The sequence below is a fragment of the Talpa europaea genome, assembly GCF_964194135.1.
Source record: "Talpa europaea genome assembly, chromosome: 2".
In the NCBI taxonomy this organism is placed as follows: domain Eukaryota; kingdom Metazoa; phylum Chordata; class Mammalia; order Eulipotyphla; family Talpidae; genus Talpa; species Talpa europaea.
In genome coordinates, this window is record NC_140068.1 from 10,612,295 (window position 1) to 10,635,989 (window position 23,695).

At 47.2% G+C, this 23,695-nt stretch overlaps 1 protein-coding gene across 2 annotated transcripts in view; it reads left to right on the top strand.

Annotated features, from left to right (window-relative positions):
• The window catches only part of TULP4 (TUB like protein 4), a gene marked incomplete at both ends in the record, with an annotated part of 95,102 nt that overhangs the window by 37,603 nt on the left and 33,804 nt on the right, over window positions 1-23,695 (top strand). For both annotated transcript variants that reach the window (XM_084229063.1, XM_084229064.1), the window contains 2 exons: window positions 8,072-8,200; window positions 14,556-14,717. In XM_084229063.1, the coding sequence (XP_084085189.1) occupies window positions 8,072-8,200; window positions 14,556-14,717 (291 nt within the window). The remainder of the gene's footprint in view (window positions 1-8,071; window positions 8,201-14,555; window positions 14,718-23,695) is intronic.

The window sequence follows — 23,695 nt, forward strand, 5'->3', positions numbered from 1 at the left end:
ACAGTTCACTCGTGACTGCTCAGCCCACAAGCCAGTGCCTCTGACCCGAGAGCCCTGAGCCGCTCCCGGCCCTTCAACTCTCAGCCACTGAAACCAAGGTGGCTGCAAGTTCTCAGCCCCTTCCCTGCCCCGTGTCCCGCTTGCCCTTAGCCCGTGACGCCAGGGGTCACTCCAGCCTGGCTCTCACACACGTCTTCCAGCTGTGATTTAGCAACCAGCTTGCTGTGCAGACCATAAGCCACATAGCAGGGTGGAACGTCCCCAGCATCCATTTACTGAGAGTTGCTATTTTGATAGTCTCTCAAATTAGTTTATCTGTAAACCTTTTAAAATTTGCTGAAGTGATTTAATCTTAAGACATTTTTCTGCGTAGACATGATCGACACACTTTGCACACATACCCCTGTCGGTGAAGTCATAAGCATGTACCCTCCAAAATGGCATGTTTACTTATGTTCCATAAAATGTACATACACTGTAAAATAAACACAAGAAATGGTGAAGGCTGAGATGTCAGGGTAGTAAAATGGAGCGTGACAAGGTCTGGCCGGGCTGGCAGGTTTGCTCTGCCGGGAACAGACTCCGCGTGGGCGGCTGTCGTCACCACAGCTGTGCCCGAGACCCCACCTCCAGCGGTCTTGACATTCCTTTCTGGCAGCTGGAAACACAGGCCACGTCTGGTCAGATTGTTCAGGTGACCTTTGTCCTTCCCTCTTGTCTTGGCTGCTGGCCGTCTGCAGCCCGGCACCCCATCCCCGTGTGCGTGTGGGTTCAGCTTTTCCTCTGAGTGTCTGGCCTGTCACTTGGCTTGTATCGCCCTTTTGAGTTAGGGACCAGAAGCCCCTGCTCTCATCCGTCCATCTATTGAATGTCACTCAGAGTTCCCCCTTACTTGTAAGCAACTGCAAGCTGAAGCGTGTTTTCTGCCCACTTCCTGATGGCCTCCTTACGCACACCCGAGGGGGTCTGATCAGTGGGATCCTCCACCTCCCGAGTTCGGTCACAAGCGTTCTCACTCTCACAGCCTCCCTGGAGGAAGCAGCTTCTGTCCCTGGTCCCAACCCCTAGGCTGTCCCTGCGGGGACGCCAGCCTGTCCCGCCACTGACCTTTACCTGTGAAGGGGACAGCTCCTGCTTTTCACCACAGCCTGCGAGCATTTGGCTTTGTCCTCTGGGACAATGACCTCACGTTCTAAATGGTCAGCTCTCCCCAGGTGTGCCCTGCCGCCTCCCAGGACCAACCTTGGGGCCCACCGGTGACGGCGCTGTTCAGCCTCGGCAGCTGCAGACGCCCCTTGGCTTCATGTAAAAAGTTCATTGTACAGAGGTCGTCCGCTTTTCAAGCCCATCCTCTGCTCTTACCAAAAGATTTTCAAGTGAATCGCCCCTGTCTTTCCACACTACAGAAGTAGCTGCATACCAAATACGAGTATGGATTTCGGCTCCACTGCCCGCGCCCTTGAGAACCCCCCTACCCTGAGCACTTGGTAAAATCCAAATTTGCTTTTCCAGACCTGGAGCTGAGCATCGTCCACTCAACGCACACGGCTGCTCCCTGCTTCAGCCGGCACAGTATGTTTCCAGGCTCACAGCCTCCCAGAGAGCGTGCTGACAACATAGACGAGGCCCCAGCCCAGACTGGGGGCCTGTCGGGTAGATGAATTATTCAGGCTTTTTGTGCCACTGGCCTTTGTGTCTATCACCTGCGGCCTTGATTGTGTTAGTGCAGAAGGCGTGTGGACATGGGGAACATGTGCCTGATTGTGGGTGCCTGGAGCATGGGCATGGGCATGGGCACGTGTGAGTGTGCACACCTGAGCCTACACAGGCATAAGCAGCGTGAACACAGAAGAGGTGAGACTATGAGGTGATTTAAGAGAGAACGTCAGAGAAAGAGCACAAAGATTCGTGGGGTCTCAGTCGCCTCCATGCCTCCCAACCCCCCTTGCCAGCCTCCCTGCATGCCAGCCTCCCTGCCTGGTGTGCTGTGTGCTTGGCTCCCGAGAGAGCATTAAAGCCTGTAAGATCCACTTAGGGCTCTGGGACTCCCCCTGTCTGCCCGAGGTGGTAGTGAACTTGCCCTGCGCCTGCCCCAGAACTTGAAACACTTGGTCTGTGGGGGCCTGAGAACATGCATTCCTCTCAGGTTCCCAGGTGACTGAAGATGGTCCTCATCACCCCAGAGAGGTTTTATGTGAGGATTTAAAGGGCTAGGTCTGGAGAACCCATCAGATGGTCACTCCAGAATGAGCGGTAATTGTTCTATGTGGCGGTCTCTCTCTGCAGCTATCCCATGTCACAGATGAGGAGACTGAGTCTTGGGGGCGAGCCACACGGCTGCAGATGGTGTGTCCTGGCTTTGGGGACAGAGCTCTTGGTGGGATGGACTGACTCTTGATTTTACAGTTTAGAGGAGGATTAATTCTTTGACTAGAGCTGTCTTCGAGAATTCCCCTTGAAGAGACGCTGTGTGCACCGGTACCAGGCCGTGGATGTGTGTGCAACAGTGGGTGCTTCCACCAAGTGGGCGCTTGACAAGCTGTAAGGACTAGTAACATACCCGAATGCAAATACAGAGTCGCTAAGAAGGAATTTAGGTTAAAGAATTCAGAGTGCCCTTCAGGCCATTTAAGCTACAGACTAAGAGCCAACATTAAGCTAGACTGCACGTATACAGAAAATCCAGTACTGAGCAGTATCTTGACAGGGGAAATCCTAAGTGTTAAATATGTTTGGGAATGTGTGATTATAATTTTCTGTTTGCAGCTGTTAATAAGCCCACCCCAATTTTCACTCTAAAAGGGGGAATGCTGGGCAGAAGGGAAGTCTCTTGCCTACTTAAGGAATTCTAGATAATTAGTATTTTAGCAGAGAGTGCTGGAGCTCCTTGGCACTGAGTGTTTGGAGACATCTGAAAATACCTTTCTCGTAGACGCGGGTGACTAAGGATGACGTTCCACTCTGTCTGCAACGCGCGCGGGCTCCCTCCCCGCCTGTGCTCTAGCCAGGTGCTCAGCTCAGCGTTGCATATTTGCTTACCTGCTCACCCCTTCCTGGGTGCCTCTCCGGTGTGGGAGCCAAGGGCCATGCTTAGCTGTCTCTCTGGCTCCAGCCTGGTGTCTGGCAGAATAAATGTTCAATACATGTAACCAGTGCCTTTGGGGTCCCCCGGATCTCTCATGCATTTTCATTGGGTCATAGCCCAGAGTCAGTTGCCTGTTAATTCTGCAGTCTAGCCAACTCAGTACTTTTTGTAAATAATTGCATTGTTGGAAGATGACTTCCCTCATCCCAGGAATAGTCTTGGTAATGCAGAATTTCATTTTCTAGCCTCGCAAAGTATGAAAGGATCATAATTGAGTTTGATAAGAAACACAGCTGGATCTTCCCCCAGCCCTCCGTAATTTGTATTTTGTGTATTTAAACCTCTCATCCACAAAATTGTCCGGGTGTCCTGCCACAAAACTGTCACTCTCCATTCATGCCGTGTCCCTCTTCAATTTCCCATGGTCAGTTCATAATGTCCCCAGGTTATTATAGGCCCTTAAAGACCAGAATACAAATTGTGTTTCATTTGGCATCTCTTCTGAACAGAAAGATCTTCTGTGGGTAATCCTGACCCTGCTGCACAAAAACTACATTGGCAATGGAAGATGGTAAGAGAGGGGCCTTAGAATGCCAAGTGTGCTCATCTGGTGGTTGGGGTGGGGAGTTAACCTCAGAACAGTCATGTTTCAGAAATTTACATGTTTGTTATACATTGACAGACTTTATATTTCACTGCTACTGAATTCCAAGTCACAAAATCTTCCAGATGACCTTGAATGAAACTGACATCTAAACCCTTAATTTTGAGCTCTCCTTCCATTAACAGTGGAATTTACTAGAATTTCCCTTCTGCATTATTTCTAAAATTCTAAGAAGAAACTACTAATTCATATACCCAGAGGCCTACACATAAAGTAGTGCACTTACATGAAGCTAATACACACTAATGCCAGTGGACTGACACCACTTGTAGCCCATCAGGTACGTTATTGTATTTCAGTAAGCCTATTCCTTGTATAAATTTAAAAAAAAAAAAAAAGATGGCTAAAAAATACACAGCCACTATAATATTCAGGCTATGGGAATTCTCAGGCTTTTGCAATGTCCAGATGTCTGGTCGGAATGAGTTCTGTTCAACAAGGAGACAGTAGATTACGTGATGCTTATAAAACTGCAGGATCCCAGCTTCAGTGCATCGCACCATTTGAAGTAATGCAACGCACCTCCCAGTGGCTTCTGTTGGGACGGAGCACCTGCCAGGGGGCGTTGCAAAGGACAGGGTGCAAGTCACAGCTCTACTGGCCTGGGAGGGGAGTAGGTGGCCAGGAGAGGAAGATGCTTGCTAGTGGACCAACATCTTGTTGTTTTTCTTTCCACTGTGACTGTTACTGATGTGGCTGCATTCACTGTTGAGACAAACGGGGAACTGGTTTCGGTTGATTCCTGTAATTCTTCACAGGCATCTAGTACTTGTATCAGCATATGATTGTTGCCCAGAAATTGATTGTCTGGATAAAATAAGTGATTACCAATGAGAATTGTGTTAGATAGAATAATTGCTCTCCAGAGACACCCGTCTTAACCTCTGAAGCATGTGAATATGTTGTATTACATGAGAAAAGGATAATGTTCAAAGACCTGAAAGTCAGGGAGATTTTTTGATTATCCTTTGGATCACTGTCGTCACCTGAGCCCTTCCCTGGAGAGGCCTCTCCCAGCTGCTTCAGGGTACGGGAGCAGCGCTGGACATGGCCGCGGTTTCGTTGGGTGTGATCCGCTGGTCCCCGACGTCTGTCTCTTACAAGATGCCACCGGCTTAGAAAACCTGATCTCCATTGGGTCTCTTCATTGCTTACATGTCGTGTGTTACCCCAAGGGGCGTGTTAGGCAGCTTATTCCTCTGAATTTATCTTGAATATAATGTTGCGTTGCTTTTGCCCTCCTTGTGACAGTTTCCTGTGCTCTTTCTCCTGTTTCTCAGAACGCCCGTCTCCTGTAAAGCCCACTGACTGAAGAAGGAGACCCTTTACTATTTCCTTTCTTGCAGGTTTCCTGTTGGTGAATCTTTTAAGTTGCTGTTTGTGTGGCAGTATCTCTCTTTCATCTTTAATTATGAAAAAAATTCCTACAAGGTGTAGAGGCCGGACTGGTTTTAGCGTGTTGCAGACACCTCCATGGTGAGCTCTTCCCACTGGTGCTTCTCATAGGCCATCTGAGCGAAGCATCTGTGTGACCACTCTTATTTTGAACATTGGTGATTCTGGTTATTCACCAGGTAATTTCCTTCTATTTAAAAAAAAAAAAATTATTTATTTATACAAGCACTGGGTACAGTCAGAAGCGCAGGAGGGTGAGAGAATTCACCAGAGCTAGAGCAGGGAGCAGAGCAGGCAGACTGACGAAATACACTGCTGAGGGGAGCAACGGGCACAGCAGGAGAGGTCTGCGTACCATGTGGGACCCTCGCCAGCAGCCGGGGATGAAACCGGCGCTGCAGAGGCTACAGGCAGCTTTGCAGCCCAGCGCTCAACTGCTGCACAACCGGGGAGGCCCTGATTTCCTTCTGTTCCTGTAAAGTATAAATTGTATTTATGTCTATTAAGACTGTTCCTGCCTCAGAGATGAACATCCATGAGATGGGTCAACTAACACTGGCTTTCATCTCCTCCAAAATAGTCGTGGGTGTAGAAAGTAGAATAGCTTATTTAGGGCATTAGGTTGCAGCCCAGAGAGGCTCTCAGCAGCCTTGCCCTATCTTTCTAGTCTCGATTTCTCTACTTTAATAGTTCTCAATAAATACTTATAACAGTAACTGACAGACCATGTCTTACTTTGGAGAGGGTGACAGGCTTGCATTTTTTTTTAATAATCTAAGGCCTAGATCTAAGCTTAATTGTCCTCTGTCATTTTAGTAGAACAACAACACCCTTAAATGCTAAATCCTTTTGCTCCCATTTTTCTTTAAAAGGCTGAAAGCTGTGCCTTTGAATGCCTGGGCACATGCCAGCTCCCTGCCACCCTCACCTTGTGGCTGGCAGCCCCGCTAGCCCTGCTGCTCATTCCTCAGTGCTCTGGTATGTCCTCGCTTTGCCAAATAACTGGAAGATTTGGAGAACAGGAAATAAGCTGCTGGGAGATAAGGCGGGCAGCTCCAACTGGAGACGAGGAAATGAGAATCCCAGCCAGGCAAGCGACATTAGTAGTTAGACTTTATTTTTAAACCAAGAATCACTGGAAAGTACCACCCCCCCCCCACTCCCCTGTGTAGGGGAGCAACCCGCCCATTCAGTCACATGGGTTAGAACTCACAGCAAAGAAGTGTGCAGACGGGGCTGCATTTCTGTTTCCTGCCGCATCACAACCTGTGACGAACTACAGGAAGGGCACATGGAGTCTGAACTTACCTGTTCAGCATCTCCTCTGTGTTGTCAATGGCCCGGAAATCCTTACACTAGAAACGCCTTCACGATACCTGCTACCACTGCTTTGTGATCATGTGGGGCTGTGACTGTGCAGGTGGTTTTTATGAAGGTAGGGGGAGGTGTCTATGTTAAGTGACTGTGCAGCTGTCTCCAGCCGTGGGTGGGAAGGACAGAAAGGCGAAGGCCAGGGAAGGTGACTGACCTCTAGGCTCCAGAAGGCGAAGGGAGCCCTGGTGCGGAGAGCTGGTCATGGAGTCCAGCACAGCCTTAGTTGTCACATTTCACCCCATGGAGGCAATTCTGAGGCACACCCGCCATCCTGGCCATCACTGGCAATGGTGGCTGTGGGGGCTTGACTGGCCGCGTGCACACTGTGCCCCAGGGCGCTCAGCGCAGGCCCTTCCCAGACCTGAGAGGAGCTCGTGACGCTGGTGTTCATGGGCCCTCAGAGCCGGGGACTGCCGGAGTGCCCTGTGCATCCGTGGAAGTTGACTTTGGCCTGGGACTGTCACCCAGATCTGGCCTGGCTGGCAATGGCCAGGCCTCCAAAGATGGCAACCGTTCTTTGATTTTTGAAGGTTTTTAAAAAGCACTGTAGTAGCCTTACTTCTGAAGTGGGTGATAAGTTCCTCTTGGAAAATCATACTCTTGCTGGCTGACTAAGTCAGCTGGTTGATGCACGTCCATCGCTGTCCAAGTATCCAAGGGTGTCTGACTCCAGCTTGACTTCTGGCTTCCTGAGGCCTCATCCGCTCCCTCTCCGCATCGGCCATGTAGCACCTCACATGTGACCCCAGGGTGACCGATGGTCTGGCTGACTTCATCGGTACTGGTCACCAGCAGGGCCGTGGGTGACACTCATAACCTTTGCTGTGTGCTCCCGAGCTGCAGGGCGGGGGGCTCCTGGTCTCCGGGGGGGCCACCCCTCAGGGTCCTGCGTCATTTGATCCCACAAAGCACCTACCAGAAGGTCTGCCTTTTAGATGAGGGAGTGACTGTTCCAGGTTCAGGAGTTTTTCAAGTTAAGTTTTTATCTACTCAAAATTTTTGAAGCTCAGTGTTTCTTCATGTGTCTTCTGTGACAAACCTGAGAAAACGTAAGATATTTCCACTGTGTATATGCTGAATTATTTGGAAGTAAGATAATCTAGAAAAGACAGAACATTTCACTTAGGGAGAAAAATGAAATCAAATAGACCCTTCGCCAGAAGCACCTCGGAGGATCCAAATTGAACATGGAATCATAGCACCGAGCGTGTCGACCCACCCTTTCCTCTTCTGATGAAATAAATGTGATGCCCTGATTAAAGTCATAGCAGAGTGTGTGAAAATTGTTTTCCTAACGTGTACTCGGCTCCTTGCCCTGATGCGAGGCCGGGCCGGGCCGGGCCAGGCGGGCTCTGACTCTGTGTTTCTAAGGCTCAGGCATGTGCTGCATGACAGAAGCCATGTCCTGTGGGCCTGCCCCTCAGCGAGCCCCACATCTCCCCCGGCCTCCCCACCACCACACGTCCTCCTTGCTCCCGAGTGGTCGGTCTGCAGCGGTGCCCCCCACCCCAACTCGGTCCCTGCTGGTGGTAACTGGCCTCGCTGTCTTCCAGGTGGTGTTGGTGAGGTGGAACGAGCCATACCAGAAGCTGGCCACGTGCGACGCGGACGGCGGCATCTTCGTGTGGATCCAGTACGAAGGGAGGTGGTCGGTGGAGCTGGTCAATGACCGTGGTGCCCAGGTGAGTGCCCCCCATGGGGTGGCCGAGCGGGAGCGCAGACCCGTCGTCAGGGGAAAAGGAAACTCTTTCCAGAAATAGGTGGAGCAGAAATAAGTAAAATTAGAATCCCGTGTTTCATCCCTCTTGAGTTTAGCACTAGATAAAAAGAGGAAGCTCATACTTGCTTCTCTTTAACTGCGCTGCTGTGGTGAGAACTCTCCAAGTTTTAAGCCTTAATTAAATCTGTGAAATCATCTTTTTGCCACTCAGTGTTGTGATTACATGTTAAATTTGGATCCTCTGAAGTGCTTCTGGCATCTCACTTTTTTGCTCCCTCTTAAAAGGTATTTTCCCTGCGCTGTGATCTCGCACAGGGACACCACATGACTGTTTCTTGCAACCTCCTCACCAGGCTGGGTTTTTAACACTCTCTTCTATCAGGTTTCAATTAGCGTGGCCACCTGTTGTCAGCCCTTCGCTCTTCCGTTCCGATACCAATTGTCACCGTCCTGAGGAAAACAAATGCTTCGGGGCCGCCCTGTTGAGCGGGGTTATTTTTACAGCTGCCTCATGGATCCCTATGGTGTGTGGTCCAGCCCCAGCTCTTCTTCCCACTGGAGGCCGGTCCCTGGAGGCCGGGGCCCCTGGTGGCTGGGTCCCTGAGGGCTACTTCTCCTGCAGTTAGGGACACAGGTCCTGTCCTGGGGCTGTGATAGAGCTGCCTTCAGAGGCACATCCTCAGGGGACCTTCATTGATGAGGCATCTTTTAGATTCTCTTCGCTCTGCAGGAGGACATTTCTGAAGGACTGGGTTCTCCTCTCTGTTGCTTAAATAAGCCTTGAGCTTCTCAGCTTTAGAAAGTACACACCAGGGACGGGACAGAAAGCAGCCAGTCCTGAACTGTGGAGATGAACAGTTCCTGTTAGCCAACTAACAGGCATCAGCACATCGTGAGACATCAGCACAAAGACAACTTCTCGGGTGAGAGCAGTTATTCCTTTGTGACTGTCTAGCTGGGTGTAGGTAACGGCATTCAACTGGCTCTGGAAAGGCCTGGTCAGCTTCCTGCGTATCTCCATGGAGGGGCAGAGGAAGTGACCGGGGTTCCTCCATGATGACTGCCTCGTCTTTTTGAAATTGAGCTGCAGGTGTGGGGATCTCGGTCGCTGTGAGACATTCGTGTCACCTGGGGGTGGGCCGGCGGTGAGGGCACACACTGGAGTCAGCTGACATTGGCCAGAGTTTGATGCCATGACATCTTGAAGGAAGAGCCTTAGCTCTCTGTGCCTTGGTTTCCCATCCGTTACATGGGGACCCCAATGAATTCTACCTCAGAGGATACACTTAGAAGCATCTTCAGAATAAGATTAAATATACAAAATGCTTAGGCACTGTCTGCACCGGTCCTCTCTGGATGTCGAGACGGGGCCTGTGGTATCAGGAGCAGGTGCTGCTGCCCCTGACGAGCTGCCACGATGTCGTCCCCACAGGCAGCCCCAGGCCTGAGGCAGCACCTCTTCAGGGCCCCGGAGGGCCTCAAGAGCTGTCACTCTCCTGCCCACCCAAGTCTAAATCTCTCCCTAGAGATACCCAGCGACAGGATGAGGTGTGTCTTCAGACCCTGGATGGCAAAGGTCCCCCACAGGGACCCAGGACAGCAAGTGCTCGGCTTTCTCCCAGCTCGCTCTGATCTCCGCGGGAGTCCAGATGGTGTTGTCATCCTCAGTGAATGGAAGAAATCGCCCAGGTCATGGTTTCTCCAAGGAAGTTCATGGACGGCAACATCAGAGTTTGAACCCTGGTTTGAGATGGAAATGCCTTGTACCACACCGTCTCACCCACGTGGGAGACACTTCTCATTTAGTGCCACTGCCTGTATTCACAATATATGCAAAAGAGACGTCTTTCCTGGAGTTGGCCCTCCTGCCCAGCGGCTTGGCCACCATGCACCTCCCCTATCATAGCCTCTGAGGAGGAGACTTCTGACACCTGCACGCGGCTGCAAAACCCTCAGCTCCTCTGCTTATTGAGCGTGTGGTACAAACAGGATGCCAGAAGTAAGTGAGGATGAATCCAGACTTGGTGCTGAGTGAGCAGTCATGGCCCGTAGAGCCCCTGGAACCTCATGCATGCCTCTGCCCTGCAGGCTCAACCAAAGTGACCACTGTGTCGAAGTGACCATCTGTCATCCTGGAGGCATCAGAACCCACCAAGTGGTTGTCACTGTTGGACACTAGCCTTGGGGAGGTTTTTTAGCTTTTAATTGTGTGGGAGTCTGATCTTATCTGAGACGAGACATGGAGATGATGACCCGCTGGTTGAAGGAGATGGGGCTCTGGGCACCTGAAGCCCTACCTGGTGGAGGAGGGACAGAGGAAGAGCATCTTTGAAATCTGCACAGAGCAAGAGAATACTTACACAAAAAAAAATCACAGGGGTCCTGTTCTAGAGGCTGCCTTTCGTTGTCACAAAGTAATCAACCTTTTGGCAAAAAGCAAAGCGATGTTTTAACAGTGTCTTTCAGGAAATGGTTGTGAGTCCTTTGTTTCAGCAGAGAGCCTGGAACACGCAGGCCTTGTGTCTTGGTGTCAGTCACCCCGGGGTGGCTGTGCCAGGCACGCGCTCCCGGGGCGGACTGAGAGGAGTGGCCATGGCGGCGGGCCAGCCAGGTCTCTGTCCAGTGGCTGTGCACCCACGTCTGTGTACCCTCGCTGGCCCTCAGTACCTGACCACCAGAAAGAAGGGGCTTTCTGCTGATTCTTTTCATTGATACTTGTTTTTCCAGATGTGACATGCACTTATCACTCTGTGCTGATCTAATTTAATAAACCCAATTGGTTCATGTAAACATCCCCTGTTATTTTTGTGACAGTAAGATTCATGGTGTCTGGAAGAACCTCCTTTTCAGGGCTTTGCACTTTAACCCCCTGTTAAGGTGTTTTTTCTCTTTGTACAAACCTGTTCAATGACAAGTGAGTTAACATGCATGTAAATAAGTAGTTTCATCTTTGCAAAGTGAAAGGAGGGTTGACATTTTTTTGCAGAATGCAGTATATTGTCCCTAAAAAAACGTTTTAGGTTCTTAATAAACACTAGGTAATGTAATTGGTGGAAACGCAAATCAATGAAACCAAGGTTCTGTGTTGAACTATGGAAACAGCTTTTTCCAGTGACTTTAGTCCCGCTGTTGGAAAGCTGTCTCACATATCCATCCTGTGGTCGTGACGGTGATGTGGCTGATCCCTCAACATAAACCGTGACCCTGGTAGGAAAACACCCAAATTTCATGTCTTTGGGGTGTTTGTTCATTTTATCATCTGAAATGTGACGTATCCAGTAATGTACAAATTTTAAAGAAAGTTTAACTTTTCTAATTATAAGCAATAATGAGATAGAGTTTTTTTTTTTTAGTTAGAAAAGATAAAGAAACAAAATATAGTGCAAACTGAAAAAGTAAGTTAAGGTGATAGAAATGGGACCAAATATAGTAACAAATAGGATAAATGCAAAGGACTAAATTTACCAATTAAAAGATAATACTTGATGAATTATATTTTTGAAAAATACAGCTAGGGTGAGTCCTTCGAAAATGTCATTTCATCCAGCATCATTTTATTATACTGTTGGTAAGAAAAAGACAGTTGATTCCCCACCAAGGCCATGTCTGTGTGGTCATTCTGGCACATTCTCCCCCTTGTCTGGGTGGGTTTTCTGGTCCCCTCTCATGTTCTAAGGATGTGCATGTAAGGGTCTTTGGTGTCTCAGTTGTCCCTGCCTGATTGTGTGTGTGTGGGTGCGTATGAGTGTGTGTGCATGTGTGTGCGTATGAGTGTGTGTGAGGGTGTGTGAGTGTGTGCATGTATGTGAGTGTATGTGAGTATGTGCATGTGTGTGAGTGTATATGAGTATGTGTGCATGTGTGTGTGTGTGAGTGTGCCCTGCTGTGGAGGGTGTTCTGTTCAGGGCTGGCTCCTGCCTGTGCCCTGAGCTTCTGGGATGGACTCCAGCCCCTTCTGACTCTGAACTGCAGTGATCTGGTTTGAAAATGAATGAATGAATTCAAATAATTGTTTCATGTTAGAAGTATTTTTGGTCTTTATTTGTAAGTTTGGTAATGTTTTGTGAGCAGAAATATGCTGTAGGAACTTAACTCTTTTTTATATTAATTTACACATTATAAAATTGGTTCCTTACTAAATTGTTTAGCTTAAAGTCACAGTTTCCAAGAACCTATCAACTATGTTAGATGGGGACTTATATATTGCTATTAAGAGCTACATGTAAAACTTAAAACATGTAAATGGGACATGTTTTAAAAACATGTAAAACTTGTATGTACAAGTGTAAAGTGAAAGGATGAAAAAGGTAATATTGGACAAATAGCAAGGAAGAAAGAAAGATAAGGCAGCTAGTATTTTTATCAGATAAAACTAGCTTAAGGACAGAAAGCAGTTTGGTTTATAGAGTGTTAGCACATAATAATAAACTTGTCGTTTACCAAGAGAATATTTATTTTTCAAAAAAAAAGATTTATTTATTTATGCATACAAGAACTGGGGTGTAGGCCAGAGATGTGGGGTGGGGGGTGAGAGGATTCACCAGACAGAGTGGGGAACAGAACAGGTAGATCTACTGAAATCCACTGCTGAGGGGAGCAGCAGGGAGACAGGAGAGGTCTGATGTGCCTGGCTGGGATTCAACTCAGGCCATAGCGCTGAGATGTAACCCATGTAACCTGGAGGCCCCAAGAGATTATTTTAAATATGTATCTATCTATTAATAATAGCATCAAAATAGATGAAAAAATGAGAGAAAGGTTTGATAAGTTCATTGACATGCTCAGAGGCTTCAACAGCAACAAAGATCACAGAGACACAGGACAACCCCCATAACAGACTTGATCTAGTGGACTTTCATGATTTGAATCCATCAATTGGAAAATACACATTTTTCTCAGATGCAGACATGACATCTACAGGCGTGCTCTAGGGCTCCACAGGCTCTTGTGATAGGACGTGTAGTACATATCTCAAATTTTGTAGACTAGGAGCTGAATTTGAGGGTATCATGTAACAACTTTATAACAAGAAAGAAAACACGTTTCCAGAAAACTTTTTATTAGTGAAATTAAAAACCAAATGGACACTACAATTAGAATGTCGTGTAATTTCACACCTGGCAGAAGAGCATTGTTCTGTTGTTACTATTTTTCCCCCCTAACCATTTAAACCTGTCCGTAGCGTGCAAACTCTGTGAATACAGGCGGCAGGACAGAGTCACCTCAGGGACCACACTTTGCAGACGCCTGTTTTAGGGCATAAATAAAATCTGAGCAGAGCTCAGGTGGTAGGTGCCGTGATTTCTGAATACAGGGCAACTAGGTAGAAGTTAATAACAAGGTGCATGAAGACATTCTTGCATATTTGTTAACTTTTTAATGCATTGTTAAATAGCTTGCAGGTTAAAGAATAAATTTAATGGACTTTGCATAAACCTAGCCCAGATGATAATGAAATCATGTCATAATTTATGAGCTATAGTTAAAGTGGTGACATAAGAGAAATACATACCTTAATTATTTAGATTAGAGGGGAATAAACTAATCATTCGTCAGGTAAGTGTCAAATCTAATGAGGAAAGTTAGAAAAGGTACTAAAAATAAAAATGGAAATTAATGTAGTAGGAAAAAAGTGATTCAGTAGAGATCAACAAATTCTTCTATGGAAGCAAGCTAACAGAATAGATAAACTGCTGGTGAGACTGATTAAGAAAAAAAAGAAAATACCTAAAATGATTTTGTGAATGAAAAGTTGATTTTGAAGGGAATTAGTAAATGCCTTGGATAAAACTCAATACCTAAGTTTAAGTAATGTTTTCCAGTTAGAGTTTTGTTTTCTCTTTGATGGAGGGTATATTATTAGACTGAGTAGGGCTTATCTCCAGAAACAGAGCTTTGTTGCTTTGATAAATGACCAAGAGACTGATGGCAACTCTGTTACTCTCCATAGTGGGAGGCTGCCGAGCAGTGGCTAGAAGCAGGGATCCTGGAACCCCAGGGCTCGGTCAGTCTTGGCCGTGCCCCTCCTCCATCTGTTTTCTCTGTAAACGGGCATGATGGGGCCTTCGGGGAGTGGGGGGGGGGCGCTGAATTATGCGTGTCAGGGACTTAGTGCTGCAGCGACACGCACTTTTCCAGCACTCTTTCATGTTGTATGTTAGTGCTGTGACGTGTCGTACATTGCACATGGGTTTTGTGAGCGTTCTTCCTAAAGCCATCTTGGGCTCAGCCAAGGCTAAGCTGGTGATTGCATCTAGTCTTTGGTAGCGATGTGTTTCCTTCCAGATTGACTTCTTTTTGTCTGTGTGTGTCTCAAGGTGAGTGATTTCACGTGGAGCCACGATGGGACCCAAGCGCTTATTTCCTACCGAGATGGGTTTGTCCTGGTTGGTTCTGTTAGTGGACAGAGACACTGGTCATCCGAGATCAACTTGGAGAGTCAAATCACGTGTGGCATCTGGACTCCCGATGACCAACAGGTAACGTGGAACCCGTGAGTGTTGAGGAGGAAATGAGTTAAATCCCCTCCCCTGGGGGATGAAGGGGCTGGAGGGGCAGCTGCTCAGGAGCCTCTTAAAGATTCAGAGAGGGAAAGACAGTGAAAGTGTCCAGGAAAAATTACAAGGGAAATGTGAAATGAACCATAGGCTGGAGAAATAATATTTCCCAGCTATCTGGTAAACGTCGAGTTAACGTTTTAATTATAGGAAATGTTCACACACCTTCTCTTTTGAGTCTGTGAGTGGGTGGAACCAGCATAAACAGGAACAGCATAAACAAGCTAGAGAGGCCGGGCGGTGCGGAGAGAACGGGGATGAGATGGGCCGGAATGCCCAGCGCGGGCTGGCGCTTTTTGGCGATGACCCCCTGGGTAGTTTTTTAAAACCTCATTTTAAAATTTTTTTCTCAGGTGCCTGTTTTACTTTCATGATAATTTATATAATCACCTAGTGAGGTTATTTATTGATTATTCATCTTTTAAATATAAAAGTTGACTAGTTAAATCCTTCTAAATAAAAAGCTCACGTTTTCCCAGCACACCAGAACCCACGGGCTGCCAGCGCGCCCAGGACCTGTCTGGGTGGAAGCAGGAGTGCGGTTGGGCTGGGGCTTTGTCTTGAGTGACTTTCCTGTTTCACTGAATTGCTTTCTTTCTCCAGTCACTACATGTTTCTTTCTCTTTTTTTAATTTATTCATGCATACAAGAACAGGGGTACAGGTCAGATGTGTGAGAGGGTGAGAGGATTCTCCAGAGACAGAGCTGGGAAGAGAACAGGCAGATTGACTGAAATACACTGCTGAGGGGAGCAGCGGGTGTGACAGGAGAGGTCTGCCCCACCATGTGGGTATCTCCGTGGCTGGCAGGTATCGGACCAGCACTGTAGAGGCTGCGGACAGCTTCACAGTGCTGCGCTTAACCACCTACACCACCAGAGAGGCCTAGTCAGTCACTGCATATTTCATGTTTTTATTTTTTTCAAGTAAAAGTGGTCAATATTTTTTTCTCCTCTCAAAATGACTGTTATGAAAATTACAAAAAGGTTTTTTTTTTTTTTAAAAAAAAATTATTTATTTATTTATTTATACAAGCACTGGGTACAGTCAGAAGTGCAGGAGGGCAAGAGAATTCGCCAGAGCCAGAGCGGGGAGCAGAACAGGCAGACTGATGAAAAAATACACTGCTGAGGGGAGCAGCAGGCACGGCAGGAGAGGTCTGCGCATCATGTGGGACCCTCACCCGGCAGCTGGGGATTGAACCGGTGCTGCAGAGGCTGCGGGCGGCTTCGCAGCCCAGCGCTCAACCCCTGCACAACCAGGGAGGCCCACAAAAAGATTTCTTAACCCCAGGCCTTCCTTGCCCCCTCACTAGGGTTGTGAGCATGCGATGCCATTGGGTGGATGTTTCACGGAGGTTTATCCACAGATTCTCTCTGCCACACTATCTCCTCCAGGGGAGGGCTTAAGGTCCAGTAGGTAATCTTGTGGCCATCACCTCTCCCCACTGTGACAGGGTGTGCATTGTTTCCTGCCTACTTCCTAGGGCTTTGCAATGATCAAACGAGGCAGCAGCTGCTTAAAGACACTTCCGTGCACAGTGTGGCTTTGCATCCCCTTACCTGGGGTGGAGGCTTATGCCCCACTTCCCCTGATGAGCCAGGTCAGCCAGTGTTCCCACAGACTGCACACCCGGAGGTGACAGACTGGGACCCAGTGATGCCAGGAGTAGGATGTGGCCCTGCTTTCAGATCACAGGGTCAGGTTATGGGGCGTTTGGGACACAGACGCGTGTGTCAGCGAGTCCCTGGGTAGTGGCTGGCTGGTGTGATGGCTTGAGGGGCGGAAACTGGCTGCAGCTTCAAGCCCTGGATGCACTTGGACCTGGGTCTGGAGACCTGTCAGGCGGCCAGTGGGCAGCCTGGCAGGTGCTTAGTCTCCTGGCCCCCCTGCCTGTGTGCCAGTGACCACAGTTAGTGGTTCTGAGGGTTAACAGGAGGGATTTTGGGCAAGGAAAGTGCTCCACTGCCTGTGAAAAGGGGTCACAACCACTGAGGCACTGAGCCTCCCCTGAAGGGTTTAACAGAGAGATGCAGCTATTGGCCACGTCTGAACTGAAACTTGGGAAAATCTTCCTCCTCTGCTTCAGCCATTCTCCTCTCTCTTGCTTGTTTTGAAAAAATTCTCTATGATGAAGCAGTAAAGGCGGCCTGAGGTTGGTCGTGAATCCTGAGCTGCTGTGTTGGCGGTCGATGACAGGCGGGGGTGGACATGAGGGGCCGGGCTGCTTCTGTCTGGAGATGCTCCTGCGCTTAAGGTGGGCTCAGCAGCCTCCAGGACCAAACAGATTGCCTTCTCTTTTTTTTTTTTTTTTTTTTGGTGGGACCCTCACCAGCGGCCGGGGAACGAACCGGCACTGCAGAGGCCTCAGGCAGCCTCACAGCCCAGCGCTCAACCGCTGTGCCACCAGGGGAGGCCCCAGATTGCCTTCTCGTGTCCTGAGATAGTTCTGCTCTCAATGGGGCTTGAGGCTGCTTCCTATCAACTTCTTAAAATACAAGCAGTGCTGACTTACACGCAGGGAGTTTGAAGTCTAGCTGTTTTCCCATTACTGTCTTCACTTTAGAGTGATGTCCCTTTTGGGGGTTATGAATTTATCAGGTGGAAGTCAGGGGCCTTCCTGGAAAAACGTGTCCATTACAGACACGGTGACCCTTGTCACTTGGGCCTGAGGACCTGTCACTTTGCATAAAATTTGGGAGCTCCTAGGAGTCCGTCCACGGATTCTCTCTCTTTGGGTCTGGATCTTGATCATTTAGAGGCAATTCTTGGGGTAATTGTCCCCAACTTTCTACTGTGCACATGTTCAGATATTACAAAGAAGTTGAGAGAACACACTGTCTTAAATCCCTCCTTTGTGGTCTCTCTCCCTGTCTCCCTCCTGCTCTCCCTCCCTCTTCATACACCCACATTTTTTATAGTACTGTTTTTGAAAATAACTCATAGACATGCGTACACCTCTAAATACTTCAACAGGCGTGTCCTAAGAATAAAGCCCCATTCTCACACCTAAGAAATTAGCAGTGATATTTTCTATCCTGAAGGCTATTTTAATGTTCATAATTGTCACAAATAGAATACTGCCTTTTTTGCTATTTGAAATAGGGACCTGGTTTGGTTCCTATACAGCAGTTGGCCATTAAGTTTTTAGTGTACAAGTTTCCTCTTTTTAAAGCTTTTTGCGACACTGCCTTCTGATGAGTTCTGAGTATACCTGGTAGAATGTCCCACACTTTGCATCTGTCTGGTAGTTCACGCGTAGTATCACTTAATTACTTCTTTCTCTAGTCCCTGTATTTCCTTTATTTTTTTTTTAAGATTTAGGTTTATATATTTATGCATAGAGGAACTGGGGTGTAGGCCAGAGGTGCAGTGGGTGAGAGGATTCACCAGAAACAGAGTGGAGAGCAGAACAGGTGGATCTACTGAAATACACTGCTGAGGGGAGCAGCAGGGAGACAGGAGAGGTCTGCTGTGCCATGTGGGTCAGCAACCTGGCTAGGGATTGAACTCCTGCTGTAGTAGCTGGTGATTGCTTAATAGTACTGAGACTTTAACCCCTATGCCTCCAGGGATGCCCCCTGAATGTCTTTTAAACTGGAAGCTAAATTTAAATTACAGTGGTATTAAGCAATTTTGGTAAGACTAGATTACAGGTGACATTATTTATACTGAATCACATTAGAAGGTATGGTGTATCATGTTACCTCACTGTGAGGGTTGCTGAGTTTGACAGAACATTTGTGAAAGCAAAGTTTTATTTTCCCCAGCATGTTCTTAATTTCATCTATGCTTGTAACTCAGTTTTTCAAGTGTTGTATTTCATGCCAGGCCAAAATGTGTCTCCCATTAAATTGCAAGAAGGGATCCAGCTTGATGTTGATATGCTAGAGGAGGACTCTTAGCCTTGGGCTGCCCGGGCTGCAGTCATAGAACCCCACAGGCTGGGCCTTGGACAACAGACTTCGTGCTCACAGCCATGGAGGCTGGGAGGTCAAAGTCAGGGTGTGTTGGCAGACCAGGTATCTCACGCAGCCCCTCTCCCAGGCTTGTGGACAGCCACCTTTATGCTGCATCCTCACCTCCCTCTTAGGTGGACTCCAATCCCATTGGGTCAGGGCCCAACCTTCAGACCTCACTTAACCGTCATTACCTCTTCATAGGCCCATCTCCAAATATGGACATTAGGGGCTAGGGCCTTGACTTAGAAGTTGAAGGGAACACAGACATTCAGTCCTTATGAGACTCATGAAAATTATTTTGAATTATGGAAAATTCATTTAAGATAATGAGATAAGCTCAGTTTGGTAAGCTTGGCATGTACTTATGAATAGAATAGTACTTGTAGGTCTTGAGAGAAAAACCAAATGATATAAATAGAAAATGTCAAAGACATGAATATAAATATAACTAGAAAAAAAATCTGTAGGTCCCAAGTTGATTAGGAGTAAAATGCAGTGGTGGAACTTCTGTGATGACTCAGAAATGCCCAGTTCCCCCAACATTCTTACGGGGTCTGTTGAGTAGCGTTTCTCTCTTGCCCCAGGAAAGTGCTTGGATCCCGCATCCTCTGAGCCTTAGCTGAGTGAGCTCTGTTTGAGAGCCTTTCGGCTGGAGAAAGGCTGTTGAGAACCTGAGATGTGGTCCATCCAGAAGGGCCTCCTGTGGCCACCCTTAGCTCCCAGGTGTGGGCACACCGGTATTTCCCGGTATCCCTCGTGCTGTGGGCTGGGCGTCTCCAGTGCCCGGTCACTTGCTCTCCCAGCCAGGACACGTGGCACTTCCCGCTGTTCCTTTGGTTCGAGGCCATCGGTCGGTTCTTTGATATTTTTTTTCTTTTTAAAGATTTATTTATTTATTTATTTATTTTAGGCTTTATTTATTTATACAAGCACTGGGTACAGTCAGAAGCGCAGGAGGGTGAGAGAATTCACCAGAGCCAGAGCGGGGAGCAGAGCAGGCAGAAGGACTGAAGTGCACTGCTGAGGGGAGCAGCGGGCGGCAGGAGAGGTCTGCGTGCCGTGTGGGACCCTCCTCTGGTGGCCGGGTTGCAGCCGGGGATTGAACTGGCGCTGCAGAGGCCGCGGACAGCTTTGCAACCCAGCGCTCAACCACTGTGCCACCTGGGAGGCCCCAAGATTATTTATACAAGAACTGGGTCACAGGCCAGATGTGGCGGGATGGTGAGAGGATTCACCAGAGACAGAGCTGGGAACAGAACAGGCAGACGGACTGAAATACACTGCTGAGGGGAGCAGCGGGCGAGACAGGAGAGGTCTGTTGCTCCATGTGGGTATCTGCACGGCTGGCGGGGATCAAACTGGCACTGCAGAGGCTGCGGACAGCTTCACAGTGCTGCGCTGGACCGCCTGTGCCACCAGGGAGGCCCTCTTTGATATTTTCTTCTCCATTTTGTTTCTTTTCTCTTCCTGGAAACCTTGCTATATAGATGTTGTTCTTCTAAGTTGATCATCTGATTTAATATCCTCTCTCCCAGTTCCTTCTCTTTACCTCCTTGCCCTTCTTCCTGGATGGGCTCTTGAGCTGTAGCCTCCAGTTTTTCTTTAACTTTGAAAAAAATTCACACTATGTCATTTTTAATTTTTAAGAGTTCTTTTTATTTTCCTCTTTGCTCCTGTAAAAAAATACCACTCAATTCTTATTTCTTTGAGGACAGAACAATAGGAGGATATTTATGTGATGTCTTGAGGGGTTTGTCTATAATCTTCATTGTGTTTTCCTGTCCTTTCTGGTTTTGTTTTGACTTCTTTTTCATAGGAAATGCTTTTTTCCAGTATCTGATGATCCTTGGATGTCTGCTCATATTTAAGAGGTAGACACTGAAAATCAACCTGAACCCCTGTGTGGGGGCGGGGCGGGGCGGGGGTGGCTGACAGCTGGGAACCTGCCCAGAGTGTCCTCCCCAACCAGCACCGTGTCCAAATGCTACCACTGGACCTCGCCTGGTGGCCGGAGTGGGCTCACCCTCAGCATGTAGCGGACAAGTGTCCACCACACCTTCTGGCAGTCTCTCCCCACCATGGACCTTCTGTTCAGCCCCTCCAGAGAGAGACACACACCTCCTGTCTCCGTGGTGGGAGCAGAGACCTGGAGGTGTGGCCATTCTTTCCTTTCCTAAGGCTCCCACCGAATCTCCGTTGTGATGGCGCAGCCGTGTCTTACGTGTTATGCTTGACCTTCAGTTGTAATGAGTAGCCAGTGGTTTCTCCATTGGAATGTTCTGTTAGGGGGAAAGTATCACAAACTTGGAATATTTTAAGTTTTTTGCTGCAGAAGTTAATAGTCCTAATGAAATAGAGACTATTACTGTATAGACGTCATTTTATGTGGTAGATGAAAAAAATGTAACAGAATTGACCAGCATTGTAATCACGATTATATTTTAAATATCTACATAAGGGGATCTTCCCTGTTTTAAAAAACAGTCTGTAGAAATTGCCCTTGTTTCAAAGGCATTTGTTTGGTGTGAGAGGAGAATTCTTCATGTAATATATCATTTGGCTAAACTGCACTTTAGTTTTCTGTAAGTGCTGGTAAGTTTTACTTATAAACACCAGCATTGTTAAATAGACCTAATATTTCTTTTTCTTAGGGACGACTTCAGATGGAGTAGAAAGAGTCTAGGTCCATATGGCTTAAGCAGCCCCAAGATACGAATTTGCATTTTTGTATCTTGCACCCACAGGTGGAAGGGGCTGATATCTCTCCTGCCCCCATACTGATGTCTGTGTTTTTTAGCCTAGGAAGAGATGAGGTTTATTCTCTTCCCTTTTGCATACACAAGGTGGGTTTTATTTTTACCATGTCTATCCTGATTGGCTGGCTGGTGTCTGCTGATGGGCTTGGTGACCCTCAGTCTATCCGTGTTTGTGCAGTGACATTAAATCTTGTTGGTGCTGTGGTGGGGACAACATTGAGAAAAATGAAAGTGCCTGTTGTACCACTGGGGCGTCTATGAAATAAAAGCCATTTGTAGGTGTATATACTTTGCAAGAAATCTGACCTTCATTTCCCCTTGGGAGTGTGGCAGCCAGGACTGGAGCAGTTAGTGTGGCAGGATCCTTGAAGGGACATTGCAGTGCTGCGTCTTCAGAACATTAATCCCAGCAGTAAAACAAGTACACATTTAAAATCACTGTACAGTCTTCTCAGAGATATATACTGATGTGGAAGGAACTGCCACATGCTCAAAACTTTAACACGAGTCAGTTGAAAAGAAGAGTTATTCGTTTACTTTTTAACTGTAAGGTTATGATCGAAGGACTAACACAGAGCTCAAGGAGAGCCACTAACTCCCCAGGAGCCTCCTGGTAATAGGGGACTCATTGGGGTTTTACAAATGTTTGTAATTTTAAAAAGGGATCGTAAAAAAGTTCAGTAATAGATCAGTAGTCACTGGAATGAACAACCCACACATCCGCCACCTTTGCTTTTTTGCCCCTCTCTGCTCTTTTCTTTGCTGTATTTAAAGCAGATCCCAGATGGCATGTCCTTTCCCTGGAACATACTTCAACATAAATGTCTTCAAAATGTGGCTTTTCCTTCCAGAACCGCAGTGCCATTATCACACCGCCTCTTTCCTTTGAAGACAGTTCTTGTCAGATTAAAATAATTTGTTTGGGACTTGGATTAGCCCATGGCTTTAAAGGACATCTCTTGCATGGGAGATCAATTCTGGAGCTTTTCTCTGTCTTACACTATAAGATAGGAAATGATTTATAAAGGAGGCAACAGATAACAGTGTAACTCTTTGCCTTGTCAGCTAAAAACATGTTGTTGTCATCACAGTCTTATGAATGAAAAGTAATTTACTGATACTTGACAGACGGGTCATGGTTATGATCGAAGTGCTTAAATCAGGTCACTCCTTGATAGAAAAAGTCAAACGTGACAAAACCAAAATATATAGAATCATGATTTTTTATTTGTAAGGAATTTTTTATTCACTATAAGGAAATGTCTCCTCCTGGTCCCTGAATTGCTGGTGTTTGGAGTAACTCAGCTGACTACCTAAACACCGTGTAGGTATTGTACGGGGGCAAATAGACTTTAAAATGGGACAGAATGTTCTAGCAATGGGAATCACTTAATATTAAATTCTATGCCTAGGCAGATAGAATATCTCCTCCTCTGAAAAATTTTAAATGTAGGATATTCTCATTTTTGTGGGTTAGTTTCTATGTGGTCTTTTCTGCCCTGGAGAGATGAAACAACTTCAAAATTACATGTTCAGCCCAAAGGTACAAATTTTTTATTATAGACTTTTTGGGTGAGATTTCTTTCCCATATTTATCAGAATAAGTCTTAAAATAGCTGTTTTAGAAATCATTGTTATAGTCAACTGTGAAATTACATTTCACCTTTTTTTTTTTTCAAATATTCTGTTAATCTAGCAATTCTGTCTGATATCAGCAACAGTTTCTCTCGTGCAGGATATTCAAATCTGTCCTTGAAGCACATTTGAAAACTAATGTTCTGAGACCCATCCAAGAGGTCATCGAAACCAAAGTGGTGCCTCAGTGGCAGCTCAGGACCAAGGTTCCTCCTGAGACATCACACTTGTCCTCCCTTCCCCCCACCGCCAGGCTGAGGCTGCTGGTAGGGATTTGTACTCACTTTTCTATCCACCCCCACCCCAGCTTCAAATCATGAAAGCAAATAAATGGAGGGAGAAAATCAGCTCCTTCTGGACTAGTCCCAGCCCTGCTCACCAAACTGCCGCGAAGAGGTGAGCGTTAGGGGAGCGTGCATCTCTTGTAGTTGAAATTCCTACTCTGGTCTTTATTCAGGAGTCGAGGTTCGAGTGCCAGTGCCCCAAGATAAGGTACTGAGGAGATAGCACTGCTGCTTCCAGAGCACAAGTCTTTTGAATGATTTTAT